Here is a 25,101-nt window from a genome sequence, read left to right on the forward strand (position 1 = left end):
GAAGGAAAAATGTTAACTGCACCCGAAACTCATTGAACCTCATATAAATGAGACAATCCGATACAAAAGAACCTAAACAATCAAGAACATGCAAAAATGAACTGAAGTTTCTCAAGAAATCCATGTGCAGCGAAAAGTAACTTGTCAGCTTCATCTCATTTGATCTGGTGATTACACCTAGCTGTGGTTATTAGCCCTTAATACCAGTTTACACCTCTTGAGTTTCTTGATTAGATATTTGCTTTCACCAACTCAGTATGATGCTGGTATAATGACAGCAAACGTTACCATGCCATTATCTGGAAAGCTCATTGTGGCTGCAATCTCCACCCGCGGTCATCAAGTGCCTTGATTACTTCATCGGCAGCCTTCTCAGTATCACATAGTGGGGAATAGTGCCAATTTTCAGAAATCTGGGGAATAAAGATACAAGATGAGCATCGTTTATCCTTGACATAATATGCAACTAAAGATGATGATATATATTTATTGTTACATTACTCTTTATACATCAGACATCTTGAACAAGCAAGCCGCTAGTCCCGAGAAGAAAAACCTTCTCTTCTAAATTTGGGTAAATTACACAAACACCCCTGAGGAGGTTAGGTCTGATTTTATAAATACCTCTTGACCTTTGCAAAATTGCCAGCACCCTGTGAGGTTGTAATTGTAATTTAAATAGACTTCCCCTCATGGGCAAAAACTTGCATCAACACCCCCCAAGGTAGCGTGTCTGTTGTAATTAGATCTAATTTTGGGGTAAACTTGTAATTTTGCAAAGAGCAAGAGTGTTTGCATAATTGGACCTAACTTCATTAGGTGTCAATGTAAATTTACCCTAAAATTTGTACATCGATAACAACTGACAAAAGTACAATGAGGTGGCAATTGCTCACATTTTCTTCACCAGTGAATGGTCGAATTGCACCTCTAGTCTGGAGGGATTTGAGAAAATATGCAAACTTCCATGTACACCGCTCAGCGCCAATCACATACACAGGCTTCCTGCACTTCAAAGATTCAGACACAGAAAGAAAACCAAATTTTTCAAGAAAATAAAGCCACAGTTTTATTATTAATAGATATACTGTCACATACCCTGTGCTGCAAGCCTCACTCAACATACTTACTGAATCAGCTGTGATAACAAAAGCATCTGCAAAAGCTAGATGTCCCATGTGTGGATTTGGACCTGAACAGTGTGATAAAGGTGCATGTCAGTTGACTTCTCCAATGGAAAAACAGAAAGGAATAATGTTACAATGAGTTGTAAGGATAAGCATATCTTAAAATTTAACTTGACCCCCAGGATAATCTTCGAGGAAAAGGCAATGGAGAAAAGTTTTCCAGTCACCATTCAAGCATTAGCTCTTTCAAACATAAGTCCACGCTTGTCCAGTGAAATAAATTTGGAACAATAAAATCAGAAAGGAAAAAAAGGAAAGCGAAATAAAGAACAAACTAGAAAGAAAATTGCCGAAATGAGAGGGACAAGGGAATAAATTACTGTGTATCCTCTTGTCTCCTTTAGCCAACTTTGGGGAAATATGAATGAGAGATGACAACATAATTGGAATCTAACAGAACCTTAACATTACTTTTGTAAGTGATGATTAAAGAGAGATAAACTGAACCAACTCAGTACCTTCACCATTCCAAATGTAGACTTTGGGATGATTTGAGAGTTCAGTCACAAGGACTTCAGACACCTGTTCACCCAGCACGAATGAGCATTAAGCCTTAGATTGATAATTATATAAAACTCTGAAAAGTGTACGGACAATCTTGGGGGTTCGACGAGAAAATGATATTCTGAGGCTGCCACAAGTTGGGAGAACACTCCTCAATAAGGCTGTCAGCTCTGTTGCTAGATCTCTACCATATCTGCAATGCCCTAAAAAGAGAGGAAGTGGGGAAAAGGAAAACAAAGAACTTTCAAAAGGTAGCTCATATTCATGAACCTAATAAGAGGCTACATGCGGAGCATGAACCTTCACAATTTGAAAAAGAAACATTGTGAATTATTAGATTAGACAGAATAAAAGAAAGTTTTAGGAAGATCGTATGTAACATCCAAACACTGAAATAAAAAACAGAGCGATGATGAAGCACAGGTTTACTATCAATAACCAGATAGAACCAAGCGAAACTATTTTAGATCAGCCGCCAACAATAGTTTTTAGCATAAAAAGATATAAGAATTAGTCCAGTCCATAACCTACTTGTAGGCCCACCAACGGAAACGACAAGTAACGGTTTAGGCAAAATTGCCATCTGATCACGCCAAGCAGAAGCGGCATTTCTTAAAGCAACAGAATTAGCCTGGTGAAGGGCGCCGACTGTAAGGACCTAAAAGCAACATCTAGCTCAGCAAAGCCAATAATCTACATAAAATTCAAAATGGCAGACAACTAGAATTATTTCAAACAAATAGTTTCTGCAGCTATCAACTAAGGAAGAACATACCACATGTTTATCAGGAGGCTTTCGAGGTGTTACCCACCTTCTCAGGAACAAAGGGATTTGTTTTTGTGCCTCGGGCGTTAAGGGGTAATAATCATGGCGAGGTGTTATCACCAGATCAAATCTGTGTAGACGCGAGCGCGGATGTTGTATCTGAAAGAAAATAGAATAAGATATCAAAGCCTGAAGGGCAAACCTGCATGCCTATTTAAATGATTTTGTATCAAATCTATGTATATTAAAACCCACAAGTATTACTCAAACTGCACATTGCATGAAAATGTTACACTTTATCATCGTAGGTTAAGAATCATGTTTAGTTTGCATTAAACTTCATAACTAGAAGAACCATCATTCTGCTAGAGAGTTAGCTAAATGGTTATATGAACGGAGATCAAACCATCAGCAGAATCTAAAAGATTTACACATTGTTGAAAAAGCAAAAGGAGTGATTTCATACCCAAAAATCCAAAATAAAAGGAAGTCAATAATAGCCACGAACATATGTTTGAATATTCTATGCAAATAATTAGAATTCCATACATCCGACCACTTATTCTTTTCTCATCCTGTACATAACTATATAACAAGGCAAATTAAAGCAAATGGGCACTTAGATTTATTTGATGGATTTAATACTTAGCACCTCATCTACCTGAACAAGAAAAACATTTTCTGGAACTAACTGCTTAATGGAACTTGCAACAGCAATAGTATCACGACCTGAGGCAACCACCAAGATCGGGCCATCCCTAGAACAGTTTCAAAAGTAAAGCTCAGAAAGGATAGAAAGTCATCTAGATCCACCCACATATGTATTCCCATACTCACAGTAATCATAAGCTGATAATCACATAGAACTGTACCTCCCTCAATCTACCAATTTAAATCAATTTCAGTTCATAATGTCCAAGAGTAAAAAAGGAATGGTCATGTTGGATCCAAAGAAATTTTGCATCTGGTGCTCATCTAGATATTTTCTACTTCCAGCATCCAAATCTAACATTAGGACCATCTGACCATACTAGACATGATAGTCATATGATGTCAATTTTCAACCACAATGTTATGTACTAAATCAAATATCTCAATAGAAAAGTTTCTGCCAAGAAGAGAATGCTTGGGATGTGCTCATTTGAAGTAACATGTTCACAGAACAATTAAAAAACAGGCAATCCTAAATGCACTGCAAAGTTGCCCATATCGCACCTGCAAGGATTTTGCAGTGATTTAAGTCTTTTTAACCGATTGTCCTCAGTATTAGGTTAAAAAGAACAAAAATGTTCTTTAAACGAATGCTCAGCCAAGAAAAGAGAAAAAGTAACAGGTACCTTTCAAATGTGTCCCGTGCGACTTTCGCAATATGCCTTGCATCTGCCTCCAAAACATCTAAGATGAGGAAAAGATAAATATTCATCCGGAAAAAATTCAATGATCCCATTTTCAGGACATAAATGCAAACTGAAGATAACACATCAACTGCCTATAACACCTTTTCCTTCAGCTGGAAGAGGCACCAACTTCTTCCCTAGGCATCGCCTTTCGCGAATCCACTTAACAGCATGATCTAATTTTTTATGAACAGAAACCGGCAACCAATGAAGTCTGTCATTGATTCCCCCTCTCGGCCGACTAACACGCTGCAAACATAATAAAAATTAGCAGATATCACAGTGAACTATAAGCAGAAACAGTAATAAAGTGTGTATTCACTCTGATTTCACCGCCAAGAAATATAGTCGTGACGACTGACCACTGACCAGCATTCAATCAAATACATAATATCTTCCGCCATTTTAATTCAGACTTAATTATATCCGAAAGAAATCTGCTTACATATAAAGTGAATTTGTGGCAGAGCCCCAGAGCCCGAACCAAGCCAATACACTGATTTTCTGCACCGGCGAAGCCGTTGCCGATCACAATTGCTCTCCTGACCGTTTGCATTGAGCTCACCCATGAATACCGCTGATTAAACTTAAGAAAAGAGGTAACATTTCTACGTTACTGGACTAGGGTTTAGGGTTCTGCTGGTTTACACCGAGAAATTGAAATGCAACCGCAGAGCTTTCCTTCGGTCTCTGGGGATTGAAGTTTGACCCGTGATTGGACTGTTTAGGGTACCGGGTGCGGACCGAGTCCGGGTCCGGGCAAGGAGCAGTGACTCCATTTCAATTTCCGGACCTAGCCCATTAACTTGGTCTCTTCGATGCATTTGATATTAAAATTCTCTAAATTTTATAAAATTTCGTCTTCAATTATCTTTTGAGATATTACATTAAATAAAATCAATTCGATCTTATAATATTAGAATTTTTTTTATTCGAAATATTAGATAAAATAGCTATATCCTCGTATTTGAATTAACTTATTAAAATTTTATACAATTAAAAATAAATTAGAAATTTCTTTTTTTTAATCTAGTTTATAAGCATTTAATATTTCATTTATTACAAAAAATTGTCAAGTATTCCGTAATATCTTATAAATTCTTAAATATATTTAAGAGTTTAAAAAAAATTATAAATTAATCCAAACACCATAAATCATAGAGCTCAACTTTCAATAAAAGTCTAATTAGTAATTTAGTTGTACTTGGACTAATAATCTTTAACATTTGGAATGGTCGTAAAAATGAATTTAAATTTATAAATCTATAATTCCTTAATTAACCAAAACCAAATTTCCTTATAAGAATGTATAATATAAATGACTAATTAATGTATAACTTACAAGAAATTACAATCATATAACAAGTTCTATACCCCTTTTTTTTTTTTCCAGAAAAAGTTCTATACCAGTTGCAATGGGAAGATTTTGATGTGATTAAATTCCTTTCGCATAATAAATTTGCTCACTTTTTTTTAAATTGTACGCTCAAATTACATGATAAGTATATTGCACTTGTCATATAATTAATTCAAATTCGACTGAATTCGTCCCGAATTAGAATTTTCTGCCAACACCCCGTTGTAATATAATTCCACATACTCTAAATCCAACAAAAGTTGAAAACTAATAAATCTAACAATTATATCTTGAAATTAAAATTTTATAATTTACATTAAAACTTGATAATATATGGGTACAAATTAAACCAGTTGAATTCTACTCAAAACAACTAGCCAATGATCAGCACGTAATTAGGAGCAGTCTTATTAATTAACTAAATATTACTTATTTCTAATTAATTAAATTCCAATCATTAATACATATATATATATATATATACATAGGATATATTATGCTAAATCATTGTAGATAAAACCAGTTTAATTCTTCCCAAGCCCACAAGGGTTCGTTCTCAGTTGCCATATCCCAATTGTTTTCATGATTGGTGTTATGGTCCCCTGAGGATGAATCATTGATAACGGCAGCCTGAGCAGTGTGATGATGCTGCTGGTGGTCCACCGCTGCCTGATGATCACCTGCCACCAACTCGGACACCGGCTCCTGTCGGTGCACTGGCGCCTGTTGGTGGCCTGTTGCGGCCTCCTCGCGTAGCGGCCGCCGGTCAAATGCCCTCAAAGACCTTGATCTCTTGTAAATTCGGCACAAACGGTATTCTTCATTCACCTGCACCAAACACAATATATACTAGTAAGTGTGTATACTCTATGTACATAATTTTTAAAAGTACCTAAAATATTTATTAAGATAATAAATTACAATAAATATCCTTATTTGTAAAAAAAATTGACAAAAAGGTGCTCTTACTTTGTATATAGTATAGATATAGATATATAGGCATAGCTAATCTTCATGTAAATCTTGGCTTATTAAGTTTCTTTTATGCAATCATTGATTAGGGTTTAGGGTTTTAGGACATTTTTTGACATGCATGCATATAGAATAGATAAATCAAGTCAAGTTGAACACACAACTGACGTTGAGTAGTGACGTCTGAGTTTTATCTGATTTATACGTATCTCAGAAAAAGATTTTATTGACCTAAAGACTAAGAGCAACTTGATATTCTTTCACATTTCTGATTTGTCTTTTTCCAATAATCAAGTCGAGTCAAACCAAACATCAAATCTTACAAAATCGAATATAAGTTCAATCATAGTGTGTAATTTTATTTGATAAACTAAGCTCAAATAAACTATTAATTTTCGATCTTATGATGTGTATGACTAATATTGATTTATTTTTTAATTTTAATATTTTGTGTCTCATAATTTAGGTCATTTGGCATTTTCACTCTTTAATTTTCTAAATTAGCATTTTATAGTCCTATATCTTTTTTATTTTCGTAATTTTTTAGTCATTTTTTCTTTCTTTTTGCTGAAGTTCAACTCCACCAGCAAAAAGGGTGGACTCTTGAGAGAAAAAAGGACTGAAATTACAAAAATTAAAAATATGCATGACCAACATGCTACCCTAGAAAGTTAAAAGTAAAAAATATTAAATAATTTAAATTACAGAACCAAAAGTACTTTTAACCCTTTAACTCTTCTACTCCATCTTATGACGAGTTTTGTCTAACTTGAATTTTTTTCACCTCCAACATAATATATTATTATATCTAACAAATTGAGCAATTATAATCTCTAAACCCTCAAACTTGTGATGGTATCAAGTAAATAAGGTTAGTTTCAACCCAGCCTCAAATAAATTCTAACCACATATCTGAAGAGTATTGAGCAGTTTGATTTAGTTTTCAGTATCAAAAGGATGATATATTTAACAATTTGAGCTCAAATAAACCCTTAAAATAGTGAATCTTATAACAATTAATTTGATTTACTTTTCAACACTAGAACATCCAAATCGGATAAACTAAGCCAAATATTGCTTCATTCACAGATTTAGAGGGTGTTTAAGTAATTTCTTTGAAACATTTTATAAGATATTTTAATAACTTAAGGATGTTTAATTTTATTTTAAAATTAAACTCTTAAACTGTTTATATAAAGATGCTAGAGCTTATAAGATAATAAATTTTTTATACTGTAATTATGCCGAAGGCCATCAAATTATTAGAATTTGAAATTATATATATAATTTTGCTTTGAGAGAAAAAAATCAATTATATGTGGGTAAAAGTGAAACACTAACAAAAATATGAGTGTGTTTTTGTTTATTAAATATTAAGATTAAAGAGAATATTATAAGATGTTTTAAAGAAAAAATTCAGTGCTAAGTTAACTTTTTTATAAAGAAAATTTGTAAAATTCAAAATATCTTATTTGAAGATCTTATAAGCTTTTTAAAAAAAATTTACAAATAATTTTAAAAGCTCGTTAGCTCTCAAACGTCTTATAACATAGTTTGATAAGCTTAGAAGCATAGCCAGCCCCAAGAAATTACATGCAACTCATAAACTACATTATATACATATATATATATATATACACACACACTCATGTAAGAACAAACTGGAATCAGATTCAGACCTGCAATTTTTCACCAGACGAGGAGGAAGCTCCATGATCAGTGACAAAGATCTTGTACTCGTTCATTTTCCAGTCGGTCTTTCTCCCCCGGTGATTAGCTCGTCCTTCGTAGAAAACCATGGTTTTCTTCTGCCCAATTCTGTGGTTTTGCGACGAGTAGACTTCACCAGGAGAGCCAGTTGCTTTCCAGTACCCTTCCGGCGTGAGGCGGTTCGGCCGTCCTCCCCGGGCTTCCCTTTCTTGCCTCGGAATGAAGAAGAACCACTGCTCGCTGTCCTCCGGACAAAGCTCTCCTGCAAATTCTGCAGGTTTCCGTCTTATTGTAAAAACATGGTACTAGTATACACACATTCTTGACATCATGTGATCATACGTTATTACATATATATATATATATAGGGCGCAACATAGAGACCATAATCATAGGAGATAATCAAAGACCCTAATTCTAACGTAAATTTTATACACATGACGTTGTAAAGTGCCATATTACGAGAAACAATAGGAATTTGCAACAGAAAATCTAATCTGGTTGTTGTATATATGTACAGATCTTGAAAATCAAGAAAAAGGGTTGATATTGAACTCATTACGTACGTGGAAGATCCCATGGATTGTAATCGTAAATGTGGACGACGGGTATAACACTATCTATGTCCGCGCTCGTGCCTTTGATCTTATGATGCAGATAGAAAGACAGCAATTCTTGCTCCGTAGGGTAGAACCTGAAACCTGGTAACGGAGCATCCATGTTATAACTAGACAAGAACTGTGATGAACTAATTTAACACAAGTGAATATCTTTGGAGGTACAAGCACATGTTCTTGCAGCCCATATTTTTACATGTATTTATGGGGAAAGAGATTGGAGGGGAATGAGTGCGACGTGTGTGACTGTGTGAGATATATGGAAATTTCCACGCACTTATCAAGAAAATAATAGATGTGCGTTGGGTGCGTATTCTCTCAAGTCTTATTCAAATAATACAGTTGTCCTGTGTTTTTATTGAACTCCATATGTGTTCAAGGGACAACTTTGTCATCATGTTCCTATCGAGATCAAATGAAATTGAGAATCGTAAAGATGAAAGTGATTTATTTAAAAATGACTGCCACAAAAAATAGGTTAAAAGTTAAAAGTTGAATGACCTTTGGACTACCAATTTGCCTACCACTCTAGGGAATCCTCTCGTATTCTTTCCACCCTTGTTTCTTTATTTGGTTTAATTTTTAAAGCTAATTATTTACATACGAGGGCAGTGAAGTTTGATTATATTACAAATGTGCTTTCTCGACTTTAAGAAATTACATGCATACTTTCCATCAGCATTTGCCAATGACAAAAACAGACGAAATTTACAAATAATTACCTTAAAAAAGGTACGTGCTATGTTTGTGCAAATTTCATATTATTATTTAAAATAAAATATTTATTATTTAATATAAAATATACAAAGTATTAAGTTAATATTAAATTTATAAAAAAATTATGACAACAAAAATGTATGAAAATTTAAAAAAGAAAAACTTAATGTATAGTGTAGATATATAGATGGATAAATATGCTCCTCAATACCAAATTTGAAAAAATTGTAATTTTAATCATGTAATTTGGGTTGCATTTTCTATTCTGTATAAATTGATTTGCGCATAGTCTTGTAACCTTGTAATTTTGGTAATTAATTGTAGTTATTTTCTAGTCAATTTGGCCTGAAAATAGCATCTGACCTGCATATGGCCCAATTAAAATATAATTTTAGTCCTATAACTTAATGAGACTAGACAATTTTAGTCCTGTAACTTAGGAGATAGGCTTTTCTGGTCTTTTAAAAATTGATTTACAGGATTATTTTATAATTTAGTTGTGTCGTGTGCAAATCACATGCAACTTTATGACCAATTAATTAAAATTACCAAAATTTAAAGTTATAGAACTAAATCAATTAGTGTTTGATCAAATATACCATCCCTCATAGGTTATATGACTGAAATTGCATTTTTCCCTTCAAATTTCAAGATTAATTGTTCCCTTTTTTCCTCTCTTCTCCCATCTTTTGAATTAAGCTTAATTTCAAAAACAATACTCAAATTTACCTTTTAATTCATTTATTCCCTTCATTAAAAATAAAAAAGAAAATAAAGATTGATGATAGTAGTAATGTCAATATTTTTCATAATCTCACAATTACAAATTTTTTCTCCTCTCGATCAATCTACTAATCAAACGTTTCTCTCTCACTTTTTTTTATCTCCAATCTCACCCTACGTTTATTTCTTCTCGGGAGGTTCTTTTTTTCTCATCACCGCACACTCACGATGACTTTTTTTCATAAATTTATTTTTTCTCTTCATTTCATACCAAAATTCTTTTTTATATGCTTGCATAGACTGCATACCGTGACAATTAAATATTATATGAAAATATAATAGCACGAATCGTGGTAGTCATGTTTTCAGGACCATGAAGAATAAACGAAAATTACATATACAAATTAATTAATCTTATATCTTTTTGGTTGCAGACCAAATTTTGGGACATGCAATTCCCTGCGGTCCTTTTCTTTCTATTTGTTTGTTCTGATCATCTTTGTTCAGAGCAAACAAATCTATCTATGTACATGCGAAAATCAAAATTCGTTACAAATAAGGGTACATACAATAATGTTGATAATAATAACTAGTTCAACATGGTTGTTTGTTTTCTATTCTGCGAAAAAATAATAACTACTTGGTAACCTTTTGTGCCTATAATGCCACATCGTGATATATAATATATATACATATATAAGGTAAATCAGAAATGCTTCACTCTCCCTATATTTAACGTAATTATACATATTCTTTCGTTGTTTAGAAAATTTCAAGTACTCCTTCAAATGAAAATAATTATGTAGTTCTTAAACAGATGAAGTAAAAATTACTACTTTACTCTTGTTAATTTATTTTTAAGAAAACGAAAAATTGAAAATTGGTGAAGTAATAATCCATTGAGAATAGACAAGACAAGGTGATTTGTTGGCAAGAGTACCTTGCACCTATGACTTTGATCATGGGTTCAACTCGCGTGAAGAGTAGTTGGGGAACCAGCACTAATCCTCCTTAATTAAGAAAAATAAATAAATAAAATGTTCCATTGAGAATATTAGTTCATAAATTTATTTTGTAAAATTCTAAAAAAGTATATAAAATTGTAATGCATAATCCAAAAATGCATTTTGAGCAGTTTATAATTCTCAAATAACGATAAAATATTTATAATTATATCAAATTTCAGAAGAGATAATTATAATTTACCCATATATATATATAGTTGAAAAATTAGCGTTTTAGGTTGTGGTTCATCTTTTTGGTTTTCTAAAAGAGGGTTGTTTTACAAAAATCGGATAAGGGTATATACTAAACTGGGTTCCCTCATTTGTTGCTACGAAATTTACTAAAAGATTTGATTAACAAGGTAATTATTTATGTTTTCATTTCTAATTTTCAGTTTTTAGTGTTAAATATTTGTTTTTAATTTTGTATAGACAATGTGGTGATTCCAATAATGTTAGGTTCTGAATGAAATGTTTCCAGGAACTTACAAGAATAAAGGCTAAAATCATGGAAGGTGAGTGAGTAAGAAGAGAGGAAGCTTCACATAGTAAGTAGGCAGCAATTTCCTTTATCAATTCATGGTGGAGGGTAGTTACTGTGATTGCTACTGTTTATAGTAGGACACAATAGTTAGATCAAATCCAAAAACTTTGAATAAATTACACATAGACCTCTTTAGTTTGATCATATTGCAATGCCCCCCCTCTTAGTTATAAAATCTTAATTATATTCTTCCTTCATATATTTTTGGCTCCAAAAATGTATTTATTTCATGTAGCACATACTCCCACAAATTTGGTATATCATAGTTACGTAATTTTCTCAGAAAATAATGAAATTGCACTATGAAAATACATGCATCGAGTTTCTTTAATTTTTTTTATTTTTTATTTTTCAGTTTTTAGTTTCTGAAATAGTGATGAAAATGAAAATATATTTGTTTATATGTATTCTTATTAGAAATATATTAATTTGACACCACAATCCAATATAAAATATAATATTATTAACTAATTCAAACATAATTTAATTTTATTTTCACGCGAAATATTCCCTCATGACAGCTTATTATTCGGAAGTATTTGTTAGACGCCTATTACTTTCAAGAGTATTTATAATTTTTCAAATGGATAGAGTACATCTAAATTCCTATGAGTTCTACAAGGTGGAAAATCATATCGAAAAAGCCCTGTATATAGCCATCTTATATCTAAGTCAGATAGTTCATAAAGAACAAATGCTTAAAGTTGTAAGAAATATTAGACTAGCAAAAGTAGTACCTAGAACATGGAGGGGCAAATATTTTATAATTTTTTTTAATTGTAGAATTTCACGTGAACTACAAATCAAGAGATGATTGATTAGTCATCGTTAGTCTATACAAGTCGATTTTGGATCGGATCGGGGCCAAATTGATGGCTAAAATAGAGTTTGGGGTGCGGATATGACTTTCAGAAGATTACTCCCACATCGATATTCTTTAACTAAAGTAAATTGTGTTATCTACGATTTAATTTTGGAACACATGATTAAACCTTATTCATTTTTCCCTACTACCCACTACTTTGAATTGACATAATATAATGTCATAATTATGATTAGGGAAAATCGCAATCTTGGTCCGATATATTAGGCCTTTTTTTTAATTTAATCTAATTTATCATCATCTTTTCATATCATCCCATAAGTTAAAAAAATTTATTTCATTCCTCATGTGTATTTTCGTCCTATAATTAATCAAGAGATTAACATTTTTCCTTCATTTTTTAGTTAGTTGTTAGACAAAAAATGGATGTAATGACTAACACTAAAAAAAATTTCAACTTGTAGAATGTAATGTGAGAAAATTATAATAAACGGACTATCTTCAAAAAGACCCTAGCATATGGGACCAAAAATATGATTTTCTCGGTAAATGTAATTTTCATAAATAAAAAAAGATATAGTACAACAATCATGAATCAAGTAGTGTTTTCCTCGACAGGCCAAGGGATACGCTACAATCTATAAAGTGCATGTGTACTAACAGAGCAAAAATATGATTTTCCCTTATAATTATGCCGTATCATACTAAAACAAGTAAATTATATTGACACCTCTACAAGTTAGATCCAAATACACAACCATCTCCTACCTTTTGTAAAATTACGCATCATCCCTTTAGGGGGTCTTACTGTAATGTGCATTAAGAGGTCTTTGTGTAAACTTTTCTACTGAATAAAATATATACTTATAATTACAACTACAACTTAAAAAACTATAATTGTAATTTGGAAAAGACATTTAATGTTGATGTATTAATTTTGAAAAATCTTAGGGGTATTAATGTAATTTACCCGAATGAAAAGAATTTAGCATATTTTGATTATGATGAATGTTATATATAGATACATATGGTGGTAATTTCTTGCCTCAAAATGTTAATATAGATTCATAATTTAAAAATTGTGAGTTTTGAATTTAATGGATGTAAGTATAAGTTTTTTTTCATGGTAGTTATTTTATTCATTTATCTTTTAAAATAAAATATCTGTAATTTAAAAAATAAAATTTTATTATACTGTCACCACTTTCTAGATAATTAAATACATCAATTGCTCGTGAATTTTATATGAATAAATAAAATTGACCAAAAACATTGACGTCAAACTTGAATTTGTCAAACGAAATTAGGAGGAAGTCAAGTAGTCAACCATAGAAGAAAATACTGTTCATAATTAGAGAATTGCAAAGACCTCTCAGGTCCAGAAAATGGATCTCAGTTGGTCGTGAAATTCCCATCATTATTACAAATACAAGATTAGTAAAATTTAGGTATAATCTTTAGAATATTGTTAATGGATACTCGGGTGCCTAATTCATCTTCAAATTTGTGATGAGATCAAGTTCAATTGGGAAGTTGAGTCCCCATAATTTTAGGATCATGGGTTCGAACTCCACTAACATGTGTGATGTTGTTCTACTTTAATAGTACGTGTTTTTTTATTCAACAGTAGTTATTGATCATTGGACATGTTATTTGATAATTGCAATTAATTAATAAAAAAATAATAGTTCATCGTTTTTACCTTTTTTTTAAAAAAAAATCATATTCAAATCCACAAATTCAGTATCAGGATTAGTGTGTTTGTGGGATTGTAGATGTGAACCCTCCATTTGAGCATTATCTTTTAGGTAAGACCCATATCGAATTCAATTATTTTGATTATAGAATGGGTAAGATCTCTATTAAAGTAGAGTTACATCTCTCACGTTTATAGAGTTCGAACATATAATTTTAAAATCATGAGATCTCAACTTTACCAATTAAATTTGGACTAATTTTAATTTTTGGTTGTGGTAGTTTGATTGGGAAGACGAAATGTGGTGGAAAGGGGGTGGAACTGATGAAGTCAAGTACCGAGTGGCGAGGTCAAGAAGTCGATTGATGGGCTCTCGAGACAAAAAGACATAAATCCGGAGCAGAGTAGGCCATGGGCCATGTTTCTATATATATGTGTGTAAATTGTGTTTGTATCTCCTTATCCTAAATAAGGAAAAAAGAAAAAAAATAATTATACTTCGACCCCTATGAATTTACCGTTTACACATAATCCTCTGTCGTTAGATTGGGCGAAAAGTATTAACGTTAATGAAAAAATTACACAAGTTTTTAATTCTTTTTTTTCCTTCATTTAATATTTTTATACAATAATTTTGTATTTATTAGTAAAGAAAATATAATAATGTTAAATATTTATCCCTTTAAGTGTACAAAAATATATAATTGAGTATTAAACGAGGAACAAAACTGAAATTTTATATTTTTTTTGCTGATATCAGCATTTTTCGTTCAAACACTAACAAGGAGGGATCATATATAAACGGAGAATTTTGAGAAGGGTATAAGTGATTCAGAAACTTTGGGGGTAAAGTGTAATTCTGCATTCTCAAATAGGGTTTAAGTTAATTAATTTAAAAAAGTTGCATATACATCCCTAAAACTTTACTTAATTACAGTACTCACACGTATTTCAAATAATTATAATTGCTTGTGATTTTATATCATCTCATCTCAATGAGAAAAGAGGAGTTTGATTGAATGAGATTTTTTTTTAGTATGGAATTAAAAGGAGGAGTTGGTTTGAGTGTCCAAGTCCAACAACTCGGCCATTTTTGGGTAGAAACCTTCATGTTTGGGCCTAACCCATTATTATGAACAACCCAAATACCAACACTTCTGGCCCAAGATGAGTGACCTAAAACATTCCCTATATAAAACTCACTCCTCTTCCCATCCCATCCTAGGGGTCTTCTTCTCTGCTACTTCATTTTCTAGGGTTTTTCTCCTGCAGCTGAGCATCTCATTTCTATATCATTATCTTCGCAAACACTCGATTTTCGATTGTTGTTCTTTGGGGAATCGTTATACAATTTGTAAGTGTTCGGATGTTTCAGTTTCCCCCCCCCCCTGTCGGCGCGGCCCTTAAGATCGCCTTCCGCCGTCGTCAATGGAAGCGTTTTGAGTCATAGCCGCGCTATAGTAAATGTATACGCGCACGGTCACTTATGTACGTATGTTTTGTATGTATATTGGTGTGATTGTGTGTGTTGTTATGGTGTTCTTTTTAGGGTTTTCCTTCTGAGAATTCCATCTTACCCCCGTCTTCGGTCTACCAAGAGGCAATTCATTCTTATGTTTTGGATCTCTAATTTTTCCTGCAATTTCCGGTTGCTGCAGTAAATTTTTCTACTGTTGGTTGATTCGGAATTCGGATCTTTATTATTGATCCAGAAAGTGGATTCTGAATGTCTCTTTGCTTGTAGATGGGGGACAATTCCTTTAGTTTTTTAAAACAACTTTTTGGAAAAATTATTTGTCTCCCAGTTGGCAAGAATGATGAAAAAAGTGGATTAGCGAGAGGTGAATAATCTCCGTGAGGCTTATTAAAAATGCTTATTGATATTCTGACTTGCCCTTTCTCTTTTCTCTACTTCTTATTTTGATTGGGATTTTTTTTGGGGGCTATGATTATTTTGAGTCGTTGTGTTTCCTAGCTTAGCGATCATTTCCTTTTCTACTCCACAAAGTCCAATTGCATGAATGATGGAATCATAATATCGTGCGAGGGGTATTATTCCCGTGTGAACTACACAATTATTGCTTATTGATATTCTGACTTGTCAGTTGTCACTCGGCGCTCATTCTCTACACCAATCTTTATACTTACATACATCTTTTATTATTCAAGCATTTCGATAATCACGGAGTAATTCTTAAAACAAGTTGCACACATCATGTTATGAAAATTAAACATCATGTGAAATGTGATCCTACGAAGGTGATGTGATAGTGTAAAAATTAACTGTTGAAGAAACATGGAGGGAAGCTCTTTGGTATCAGAAGCATATTTGATCGAAAACCACACAGTTATCCTTGAAATTATTCTACATCTTGCAAAATTCAAAAGTCTTGTTTCTTTTGTATTTTGATAAGAAAACATTTTTGTCATTTTGACATTGTTAGTTTTCAATTACTATTCTTAAAAAGGATAATGGAAGAATTGCATCATACTGTCATCTTTACTTGATGTTACATATTGCCCAACGTCTTAGTGGATGATATGTTGCAAAGGAACTAACATTTATTTGATATTTCAACACAAATCAATTTTTGGATAAATTGATCTCATCATCACCTCTATAGTGAAATTGTGATTTTCAATTTCCAACTATTCATGTTTAATATTAGCAAAAAACATCTCACCTAACATGCCATTGTAAATGAATGGAACTTGGTAACATCACCAATTAAGATAATTCCATAGTTGTATAGCTAACACACCAAAATACGAAGACATGGAAGGTTGGGCCGAGACTTCTTCCATGGTCATCTTTTCTCTCTAGAACAAAAGCCGAAGCCTCTGTTGACTACAATTGAATAAATTAACTTACTCTACTTCATAATATGTTGTTCTTGTTTTTCTATTCTACTGAGAATGGATAGATTTCAAGACGGAGGGCTTCAACAATTATCGATTTCGGACATCGCAAATCTGAAAGCAGAATACGATAAATAACAAATTATGTCAATTTTGCTAATAATACTAGTCGAGAAAACCTGTCTGGCGCCACACAGCATTGCGCACCTGCCGTAGATCTCTCCCCTTGAGTGTTCTCCCCACGCCTTCCAGCACCGAAAATGAACTCTTCTCATTTCTCAATGACCCACGGGCCACAATCTCATGCGGCGGCAGCACTTCCTCCTCGTCCATGTCGTCGCCTACGTCCAAGTCAGCGATCTCCACGTTTCTTGGTTTCCTCGGCATCATCGGGACGTTCACCGGCGCCGATTGTTGGAACCGCCGGATCGGCATCGACTGCGAGTACGTAATCTCCACCGGGGGATGAGGCTTGGGAATCGAGGGGATATCGCGGGAGAAGGAACTTGTCGGTGAGTAATGGAGAGCAGGTTTCTGGATGATGACGTCGGTATTCCGCTTGTCCTCTGGTAAGGCGGCAAGGATGCCGAACTTCTCCGGTTGGCGGAAGGAGTGACGGGATCGGTGGTTGATGGTTGAGGGTGGCTCGCGCCGCGGCTCGGAGAAGTCGTTGGTGTAGAAGACGTCGTCCTCGTTGAGCTCGTCCCCAGCGACGACGGACGGAGATGAAGAGATGGTCGTGGTGGAGGAAGGAGGAGAGAAGACGCCAATAAATCTGTCGGAGGAAGGCGAACGCCGGTGGCGATAGCTGATGACACCATTTTGGTCCATTCTCCGCACAAGAGAGGCAAGAGTGTCGAATGATAATCTGGGAGGCACAGACAGATGAGAGAGAGAGAGATGATTGTCTGCACTTCAGAAAAAGGGTACATATGAAATCATAAACCCCATGGGGCCCCACAATAATAGGAACCTGAAAATCACGAAGATTGATGGAAGTTCAGTGAGCGCGAAGCAGAAGATAAACGGGGGGTTGTGGCCAGCAGGGGGAGTTGAAGGGGAAGTGGAGAGAGAAGGAGAAAGAGAAAGAGAAAGAGAGACATGATTCTCTGCGCTTCAGCAAAAGCGTACATATGAAATCATAAACCATGGGGAGCCCACAATCATAGGAACAAAAATCACGAGAGATTGATGGTGGTTCAGTGAGCGCGAAGCAGAAGATAAATTGGGAGGGGGTTGCGGCGAGTAGGGGAGTTGAAGCCTGAAGGGGAAGTGGGGAGAGAGAGAGAGAGAGTGTGGGTGTGTGTGATGTGGGAGGGGGAGAAAATTGAGGAAGTCAGAAAAAAGTCCGGAAGTGGGCTCCACACTGTTGTCATCATCTTTTCTTTTCCTTTCTGCTTTATTTTTTTCGTTGCTTTATTTGTGGAGGGTCCACGAGGCATAAAAATACTGGCATCCTTATCCTCATTGGTTTCCCACATTCTTTCATTAAATTATTTTTTATAATTTGAATTTCTTCTTATAAGTAATTGTGCCTCAAAATTATGTAATATATATTAGTTTCTGGAATTTTAAATCTGTATAATTGAAATCTATATAGTTGTAATTAATTAATTAGTGTAAGTCGCTAAAAATGGTATCTCCTTATTCCAAAATTACTTCTAAATCATTTAAAGTTAAATCAACTTTTACGTGTTATAATTTATTTATAACTAGTCTCTAAATTTATTGGTACAAACTGTCTAGACTAATACTTAAATGCTTTGTAATTTATTACTGAGCAATTATGTAAATTTCATACATAGATTCCAATTCTTTTTATGCATTTGTCCGCTAATATTTTTTAATCATATGCTCTTAGAATTGGGTATTGGTGTCAAGTTTAGTATATATTTGCAATTGAATATAAAGAAGTTTGAGGATATAATATCAAATGCATGATTTAGATTGGATTTCTCGGAATTGGGGATTTGGCGTCTTATGATTTTTATGCACTCAAATCTATCTCAAAATCTTAATATACTCTACTCTTGAGGGATTTCATCTATAAGATCCGTTAGACCATTTTGTAATTCTTTTAAAAATTTAAACATGTTTTTAAAAATAATGTTACCATGGATTTCTGAATATGAAAATTTAGTATTTTTTTAGTTAAAGAATGCTTTTTAAATAAAATTTTATAGGCATATAATTTAGTTACTGAAATATTAAAACTACAGTAAAACCTCTATAAATTAATACTTTACAAATTAATAAACTCTCTAAAATAATAAAATCTTTCGGTCCCGACTTGGCCTTCGTAAAAAATAATCAAATTCGATAAGATAATAAGATAATAATTTTTCGAAAAAGTCCTTTATAAATATTGGGTCCCATTAAAACTCTAAAATAATAATTCATAAATATTACAATTATAAATATTATGGTAATTTGTTAAAATATGAAGTTTGTAATACTTTACGCATTTGATCATTCATGTTTGATTTTGCGATGCCTTTTAGATGAGAAGACATGAGGCTGAGTGTTCTGAATTATTTTAGTATCATATTGAGATTTATATAGTATATGTTTCATTCATCATGCATGAATACATTTAATTGACTATAATAGTTATTAAAGTGCAACGAATTAATATAAACATGTATATTTAAGTAATTCCAATGAATTGATACATGCCTCCATGAATATAATAGTTAATTGTATACAATGAATTGATATTATACATGAATATATTTAATTAGTTACAAAAAATTGATTGATGTATGAATATAATCAATGAAACATATATGAATTCTGAATTTAAAAAGTTCATTTTTTATTAATAAAATATTAATTTATTGATAAATTAATATTTCTCTAAATTAATGAAATTTTATGGTTTCGAGGTTATTAATTTATAGAGGTTTTACTGTACAAAGTTGGTTTTATTAAAAGTATAAACTAAAATTTTAAATTTGTAGTAATAAAACAAGGTAGGGCCCAACTGGAGCAAACAAACGTCACTACGACCCGACCCAATCCGATTGAGGCATGGGTCAAAACAAACCCGATTTGATAAAGGGTGGTTAAACCACTAGAATATACAATCCGTGGCCCATGGCCCATCGGGCAAATATCAAGTCTACCCCCCTTAACGTGCACCCCGACGTACGTTAGCAGACAGACCCAGCAACCAGCTCTCTTTCTCGTCGCCGGAACAGTAAGCTGCATATCACGGGCGTATTTTAGAGTGAGTCTCGCCTTTCTCTGCAAAACGACCATGATCACTACGGTACTCTCATACTTGCATTGCCTCTCAATTCTCCAATTTCAATCGTGGGGATTGTGGTTTTGGATTGGAATTAACTGAATATTTTATTTGTTTTTATTTATAATTGGAATTAAGGTGAACGCCCAGCAGAGAAGTGGATCAAGTCCGATGGCGCAAAGCCCTAGATCTCCGTCGTCGCAGGCTCCGTATTTGACAGTATCGGTATCCGATCCGGCTAAGATGGGCAATGGAGTTCAGGCTTATATCTCCTACAAAGTTATAACCAAGGTGGCATTTATTGCTTTGTGCATGTGCAAATCTGTGTGCAGGCGAGTGCATGTTTACATGGCTAATCGATAATTTCCTGTAGATAATGGATTAGGGCGTGACTTTAATTGCGCATGACTCATTTAGCTGAGATATCAATTTAATTGAGATTTGTTTTTGGTTATGTTAAAAAGGTATTGGGGTAATTATGATCCATGGGTGCTTCCAAACAATTATTCAAGATATAATGCCTGAAGTAGGGGTTTCTTTTGTTTTAACTGTCTTTGGATAGCAATAACAATTTCAGCTTCCGTGACCATGCAAAGCTAGGTTGAAGAGGTTACTATAGCCTTCGTTTGGATTTTCTAGTTTCATATGATCGTAGGCAGTTAATGTAACAGTTAAACCAGTTTACCTTTCAGAGAATACATTTTGTTAAGTGTTTATGTTTTAACATCCTTCTCAGTGACGATCTCTATGAACATAAGTTCATTCAAGTTCCATCAGAGTTTCATTCAAGTTCCATCAGAGTTTCATTCAAGTTCCATCAGTGCTAATTGTTATGATGAAACTATGCATCTTTGCTCCTAAATTCATATCTGTATTTGTTTTCTAATTTCTACATCACACCAACTTCTTTGATATACCCAGTTCCAAGTTTGATCCTTGTCCTAGATAACCAAATTGGAGTTTGATTTGCAGTCAAATTTGCCTGAGTATGACGGCCCTGAGAAAATTGTTATCCGACGGTATAGTGATTTTGTTTGGTTAAGAGATCGCCTTTTCGAAAAGTACAAGGGTGTCTTCATACCACCTCTTCCGGAGAAGAGCACTGTAGGTAATTAGCTGACCACTTTTCTTTCATTTATCATCATAAGTTTTAGAGCTTTGCTGTTTCCACTGAGATATCATCTTTCTCCATTGTAAAATTAATGATGTATGATTAGACCTACTCATGAACTTTGTTTTTCATGTACATTACCTTTGAATATTGTTTCTTTTTACTCTTTCCTGGTAAAACAAATGATATTGAAATTTTATTTGTTGACACTTGATGCAGTATGTATTTATGACTTCTCCTTTGCACCAGGATAGTCTGTATGTCATTTTAATTTAGGTACCTCCATCATAACATATATAAAACATTGAGATGAACAATAACCTTCACAAATTGGACTTGGAGATATATTGCTGTTAATGACTATGCTCGCTAATTTATCTGTTTGTCAACTTGTGCAATTACACCAGCTCATCATAACATGAACTGGTGCAGGGAAGATAATGTTGTGTGTATAGTTATACGTTCTCCAGGCATTTTTAACACTTTATTTGTCTGATATTCATGTATGCAATACAGAGAAGTTCAGGTTTAGTGCTGAATTCATTGAGATGAGGCGTCAAGCATTGGATGTTTTTGTCAACCGGATTGCTTCACATCATGAACTTCGACAGAGTGATGACTTAAGAACCTTTTTGCAGGTTGATGAACAGGTAATTGAATAGCAATATATCAAATTTGGATATGGAATTTCTGTAGTTATTTCCTGGAGGAGAACAGTACCATACTCTTTCAAAGATGTAATCATGTGGAGAGTGCACATATGCATTTTTTATGGTGGGTCGGGATTTGGATCACAGGACTTTATGGTTTCATGCCACATTCTTGGTACAGCAATGCCTGTGTCAGGATAGCAACTAGGACACAGTTGGAATTTCCAATTTACATCTGATCTGATCTGATCATGCAAGAGTACTTCAGGTCTGGTTAAGTAGATCCCTGCTGTTGGCCATTTTTTAATTCATTAACCATCCCATTTATGGTTATCTCTCATACTTAGTTGCTATAGTCTTTAAAAGTCTGAAACAATAAGAAGGGGAATAGCGTCTTTTGCTGAAAAACTCTAGGCAAATTCAGTTGGATTACTTTCCTTTACTGGCTGGCAAGATCCTGTTGTTGATGATGCATCACATTTTTGACAAATGAATGTTTTGCTTCAAAATTGCATACTTAAAACTGATATATAATATTGTTGCTTGATCTGCAGACTATGGAAAGAGCAAGGTCCATGGAAATTGGTATTTTCAAGAAGAAGCCAGCTGATTTGATGCAAATTTTCAAGGTATCTCATTAATCCATAAGAAGTAAGCAACATCATAGTTTGAGCAATAGTAGGAAAGCTGCTTTCGTGATTGTTTGGTTGCTAATTTCCGCCAATACATGGAGTTTCTACTTGTTCTTGCTGATTGAAGGAGGAACTTAGCTTCTTTGAACTGCAACTCCTTAGGTGTTTTGGTTATATGCTAATTAAAACCCCACGGAGAATATCTTTTTATTCATAATACTACAATTGCTTTCCCTATAAGCATAAAGCGATACATTGAAAGATGCTGAGTAAAATCTGCTTTTCTCAAGTGATATACAACCATCTGGAGACCATTTATTTGATTGTAAAATAGATAATCCTTGTGGCTTGCTATATTGGTTTTGTTGGCTCAGTTAATCGGTTGAAGATATAGATTTTATTTTCTGCTTCTGTTGGCATCATTAATTGTTAATTTGACAGGATGTACAGTCCAAAGTGAGTGATGTTGTTCTTGGAAAGGAAAAACCAGTTGACGAATCAAATCCGGAATATGAGAAACTGAAGAATTACATTTTTCAGCTTGAAGATCACCTAGCTGAAGCCCAGAAGCATGCTTACCGTCTTGTAAAGAGACACAGAGGTATATCCAGGAAGAATTCGTGCTACCACGCATGATTTCTTAATTGCTAGTATTTCATATCTATTCCACCTCATCCTTCCTTCTTGCCTCTCTCTCTCTCTCTATATATATATATATATATATATAAATTGTTTTTTTTTTTAAGTTTAAGTCCATATGATGGTAAGCTTGTCTTTTTCAGAGTTGGGACTATCCTTATCAGAATTTGGCAAGGCAGTCAAGCTTCTGGGTGACTGCGAAGGAAATGCTCTTGGAAAGGCATTTTCTGAGCTTGGAGCAAAATCAGAGATTTTGTCCATTAAGCTGCAGAGAGAAGTATGATTTAACTATGCTAGTTTCTTCTTTCTGTCTTGACTATTTTCAGAATTGGTAATCTCCATGATTGTGAACTTTGCTGTACTTGTATCAGGCTCAGCACCTCTTGATGAATTTTGAAGAACCATTAAAAGATTATGTTCGAGCGGTGCAATCTATTAAGGTGACTTCATGCCTCTTGGTTTGCAAAATTTTATCTGTATTTGGATGGCTTTAACATATGAGAGAAGCTGCAACGCATGATGTTCTTAAGTACTAATAACCAAATTCCCTTACAAAAAAGAATATTTGGTGGAATAAAGAAAAAAGAGTTAACAACAATTACTTAATGATTTCATGTGCATTTGTGCTTCAGGTATTACTGTTATTATTACTTTGGCAAGGAAATTGATGGCAGTTTGTCTTATTTTTGTGACAGGCTACAATAGCAGAGAGAGCAAATGCTTTCAGGCACCATTGTGAACTGGCCGAAACAATCAAGTTCAAGGAAATAGATATGTATGCTCTCGGAATTTGTGGCTTACTCCTTACTTTTATTTATGACCCATTGATTACAATAACAAGCTAACAAGACTTTTGCTTAATAAATAGGACAGTGCTTGCTGTGACATTTATAAAACACCCTTGGTCTAATATTACTTTATTTGGTCCGAGTATGTGTCCTGAAGCACACATGTTCTTGTTTTGCTCTGAGTCTGCAGCATTTCCAACACGTATATGTTTTCGTAGCTTCTGCTGATACATGACAATTACTAATCAAATGTTCGCCATAAACTTTATTTTATGTCATCTGATATAACATGAAACAAATTGATACTCCCAAACTTCACTAGGTCAGAAGCATTTTTGGGTAAAGTACCCAAGAAATGACTCTTGTTCTTCCCTTCTTCTGGTGCTAACGATCTTCTAGTCATAATAATTGATTGTTTTTGACATCTGTGCATATTTATTTGCAGGAACAAGCTACGATTGATGCGGTCAGAAAAGTTGGCAGAAGCTGAGCGTGAATATGAGGAGGTAGCTGGCATTCCCATGCATTTTTCTTGTTACTTTCTTGAATCCTCATCGTTTATGTTGACACTTAGTTTCGTCTTGCAGCTGAAAGCTGATGGTGCAGAGGCAACAAGAAAATTCGAAAGAATTGTTAAGCTAATGAATGAAGAGATCATTCGATTTCAAGAGCAAAAAACATTAGACCTGGGTGTCGCTTTTCATGAATTCGCAAAGGGTCAGGCAGAGCTGGCAAAAGGTATAAGTGAAGCCTGGCAAAGCCTTCTTCCCAAGCTCGAAAGTTGCTCTTCCTAACAGAATCCAGGACCACAAGTGAGATACTTTCTAGTACAGAAAGGTGATAGAGTGCTGAGGCCTAGTTCTTCCCTTTGATTGTCCGATTTCTGAGGTTGTATACTCTGTACAGAGCCAAAGCAAAGTGAAGCTTATTTCACTTTTTCCTTGTAACTTCTATATGTAATTGGCAGATCACTTTTCCTCTTAACTGTTAAAAGCTTGTTTTCCTTGCTCTGTAATAATTCTGATTTTGTAGGTGTTAGAATTTGTCGCACGCTTCACTGGCTCAACATAGATCTCTTGATTCGTGAAACTGGTAGAAGTAAGATTGTCTAAATTGTCGTCAACATTTGGATGAGTTGGCACCATTTTTTCTTAAAGT

At 33.9% G+C, this 25,101-nt stretch overlaps 4 protein-coding genes across 5 annotated transcripts; 1 reads left to right on the forward strand and 3 right to left on the reverse strand.

The window, feature by feature from the left end:
* Nucleotides 1-4,551, reverse strand: LOC105161739 (mitochondrial fission protein ELM1). 2 transcript variants are annotated; one of them, XM_020693658.1, is made up of 11 exons: nt 4,300-4,551; nt 3,956-4,103; nt 3,795-3,837; nt 3,119-3,215; nt 2,467-2,616; nt 2,223-2,349; nt 1,782-1,894; nt 1,646-1,709; nt 1,099-1,192; nt 897-1,005; nt 1-413 (listed from the first exon to the last, which is right to left on the reverse strand). In XM_020693658.1, the coding sequence occupies exons 1-11, from the start codon at nt 4,408-4,410 to the stop codon at nt 309-311; spliced, it is 1,161 nt and encodes a 386-aa protein (XP_020549317.1). In that variant the 5' UTR covers nt 4,411-4,551; the 3' UTR covers nt 1-308. The 2 variants fall into 2 exon arrangements, with proteins under 2 accessions (XP_020549317.1, XP_011077839.1); XM_011079537.2 differs by having other exon boundaries at nt 3,795-3,852.
* Nucleotides 5,716-8,613, reverse strand: LOC105161809 (NAC domain-containing protein 90-like). Its single transcript, XM_011079623.1, has 3 exons — nt 8,460-8,613; nt 7,863-8,164; nt 5,716-6,039 (listed from the first exon to the last, which is right to left on the reverse strand). Exons 1-3 carry the CDS (start codon nt 8,611-8,613, stop codon nt 5,716-5,718), a joined length of 780 nt encoding a protein of 259 aa, XP_011077925.1.
* LOC105161740 lies at nt 15,291-18,365 on the reverse strand. The gene has a single exon (XM_011079538.2). It carries the CDS (start codon nt 17,705-17,707, stop codon nt 17,042-17,044), a length of 666 nt encoding a protein of 221 aa, XP_011077840.1. The 5' UTR covers nt 17,708-18,365; the 3' UTR covers nt 15,291-17,041.
* On the forward strand, nt 19,975-24,981 carry LOC105161742 (sorting nexin 1). The gene is made up of 11 exons (XM_011079541.2): nt 19,975-20,147; nt 20,262-20,414; nt 21,096-21,231; nt 21,751-21,884; nt 22,439-22,513; nt 22,958-23,117; nt 23,299-23,432; nt 23,527-23,595; nt 23,851-23,930; nt 24,389-24,449; nt 24,531-24,981. Exons 1-11 carry the CDS (start codon nt 20,136-20,138, stop codon nt 24,735-24,737), a joined length of 1,221 nt encoding a protein of 406 aa, XP_011077843.1. The 5' UTR covers nt 19,975-20,135; the 3' UTR covers nt 24,738-24,981.

The sequence above is a fragment of the Sesamum indicum genome, linkage group LG5, assembly GCF_000512975.1.
Source record: "Sesamum indicum cultivar Zhongzhi No. 13 linkage group LG5, S_indicum_v1.0, whole genome shotgun sequence".
Lineage (NCBI taxonomy): Eukaryota > Viridiplantae > Streptophyta > Magnoliopsida > Lamiales > Pedaliaceae > Sesamum > Sesamum indicum.

Excerpts from the sequence above, each read along its gene's own strand:
- LOC105161809 (XM_011079623.1), bottom strand. The coding sequence starts at position 8,613 with ATGGATGCTCCGTTACCAGGTTTCAGGTTCTACCCTACGGAGCAAGAA. Across the intron at positions 8,165-8,459 it reads CAATCCATGGGATCTTCCAC|AATTTGCAGGAGAGCTTTGT; the intron begins GTACGTAATGAG and ends GGAAACCTGCAG. Across the intron at positions 6,040-7,862 it reads CGTCTGGTGAAAAATTGCAG|GTGAATGAAGAATACCGTTT; the intron begins GTCTGAATCTGA and ends TGTTTGGTGCAG.
- LOC105161742 (XM_011079541.2), top strand. Across the intron at positions 22,514-22,957 it reads ATTTGATGCAAATTTTCAAG|GATGTACAGTCCAAAGTGAG; the intron begins GTATCTCATTAA and ends TTAATTTGACAG. Across the intron at positions 23,433-23,526 it reads CCATTAAGCTGCAGAGAGAA|GCTCAGCACCTCTTGATGAA; the intron begins GTATGATTTAAC and ends TACTTGTATCAG.
- LOC105161739 (XM_011079537.2), bottom strand. The coding sequence starts at position 4,410 with ATGCAAACGGTCAGGAGAGCAATTGTGATCGGCAACGGCTTCGCCGGT. Across the intron at positions 1,895-2,222 it reads TTCCGTTGGTGGGCCTACAA|GGCATTGCAGATATGGTAGA; the intron begins GTAGGTTATGGA and ends CTCTCTTTTTAG. Across the intron at positions 414-896 it reads CATTCACTGGTGAAGAAAAT|ATTTCTGAAAATTGGCACTA; the intron begins GTGAGCAATTGC and ends TTTATTCCCCAG.
- LOC105161740 (XM_011079538.2), bottom strand. The coding sequence starts at position 17,707 with ATGGACCAAAATGGTGTCATCAGCTATCGCCACCGGCGTTCGCCTTCC.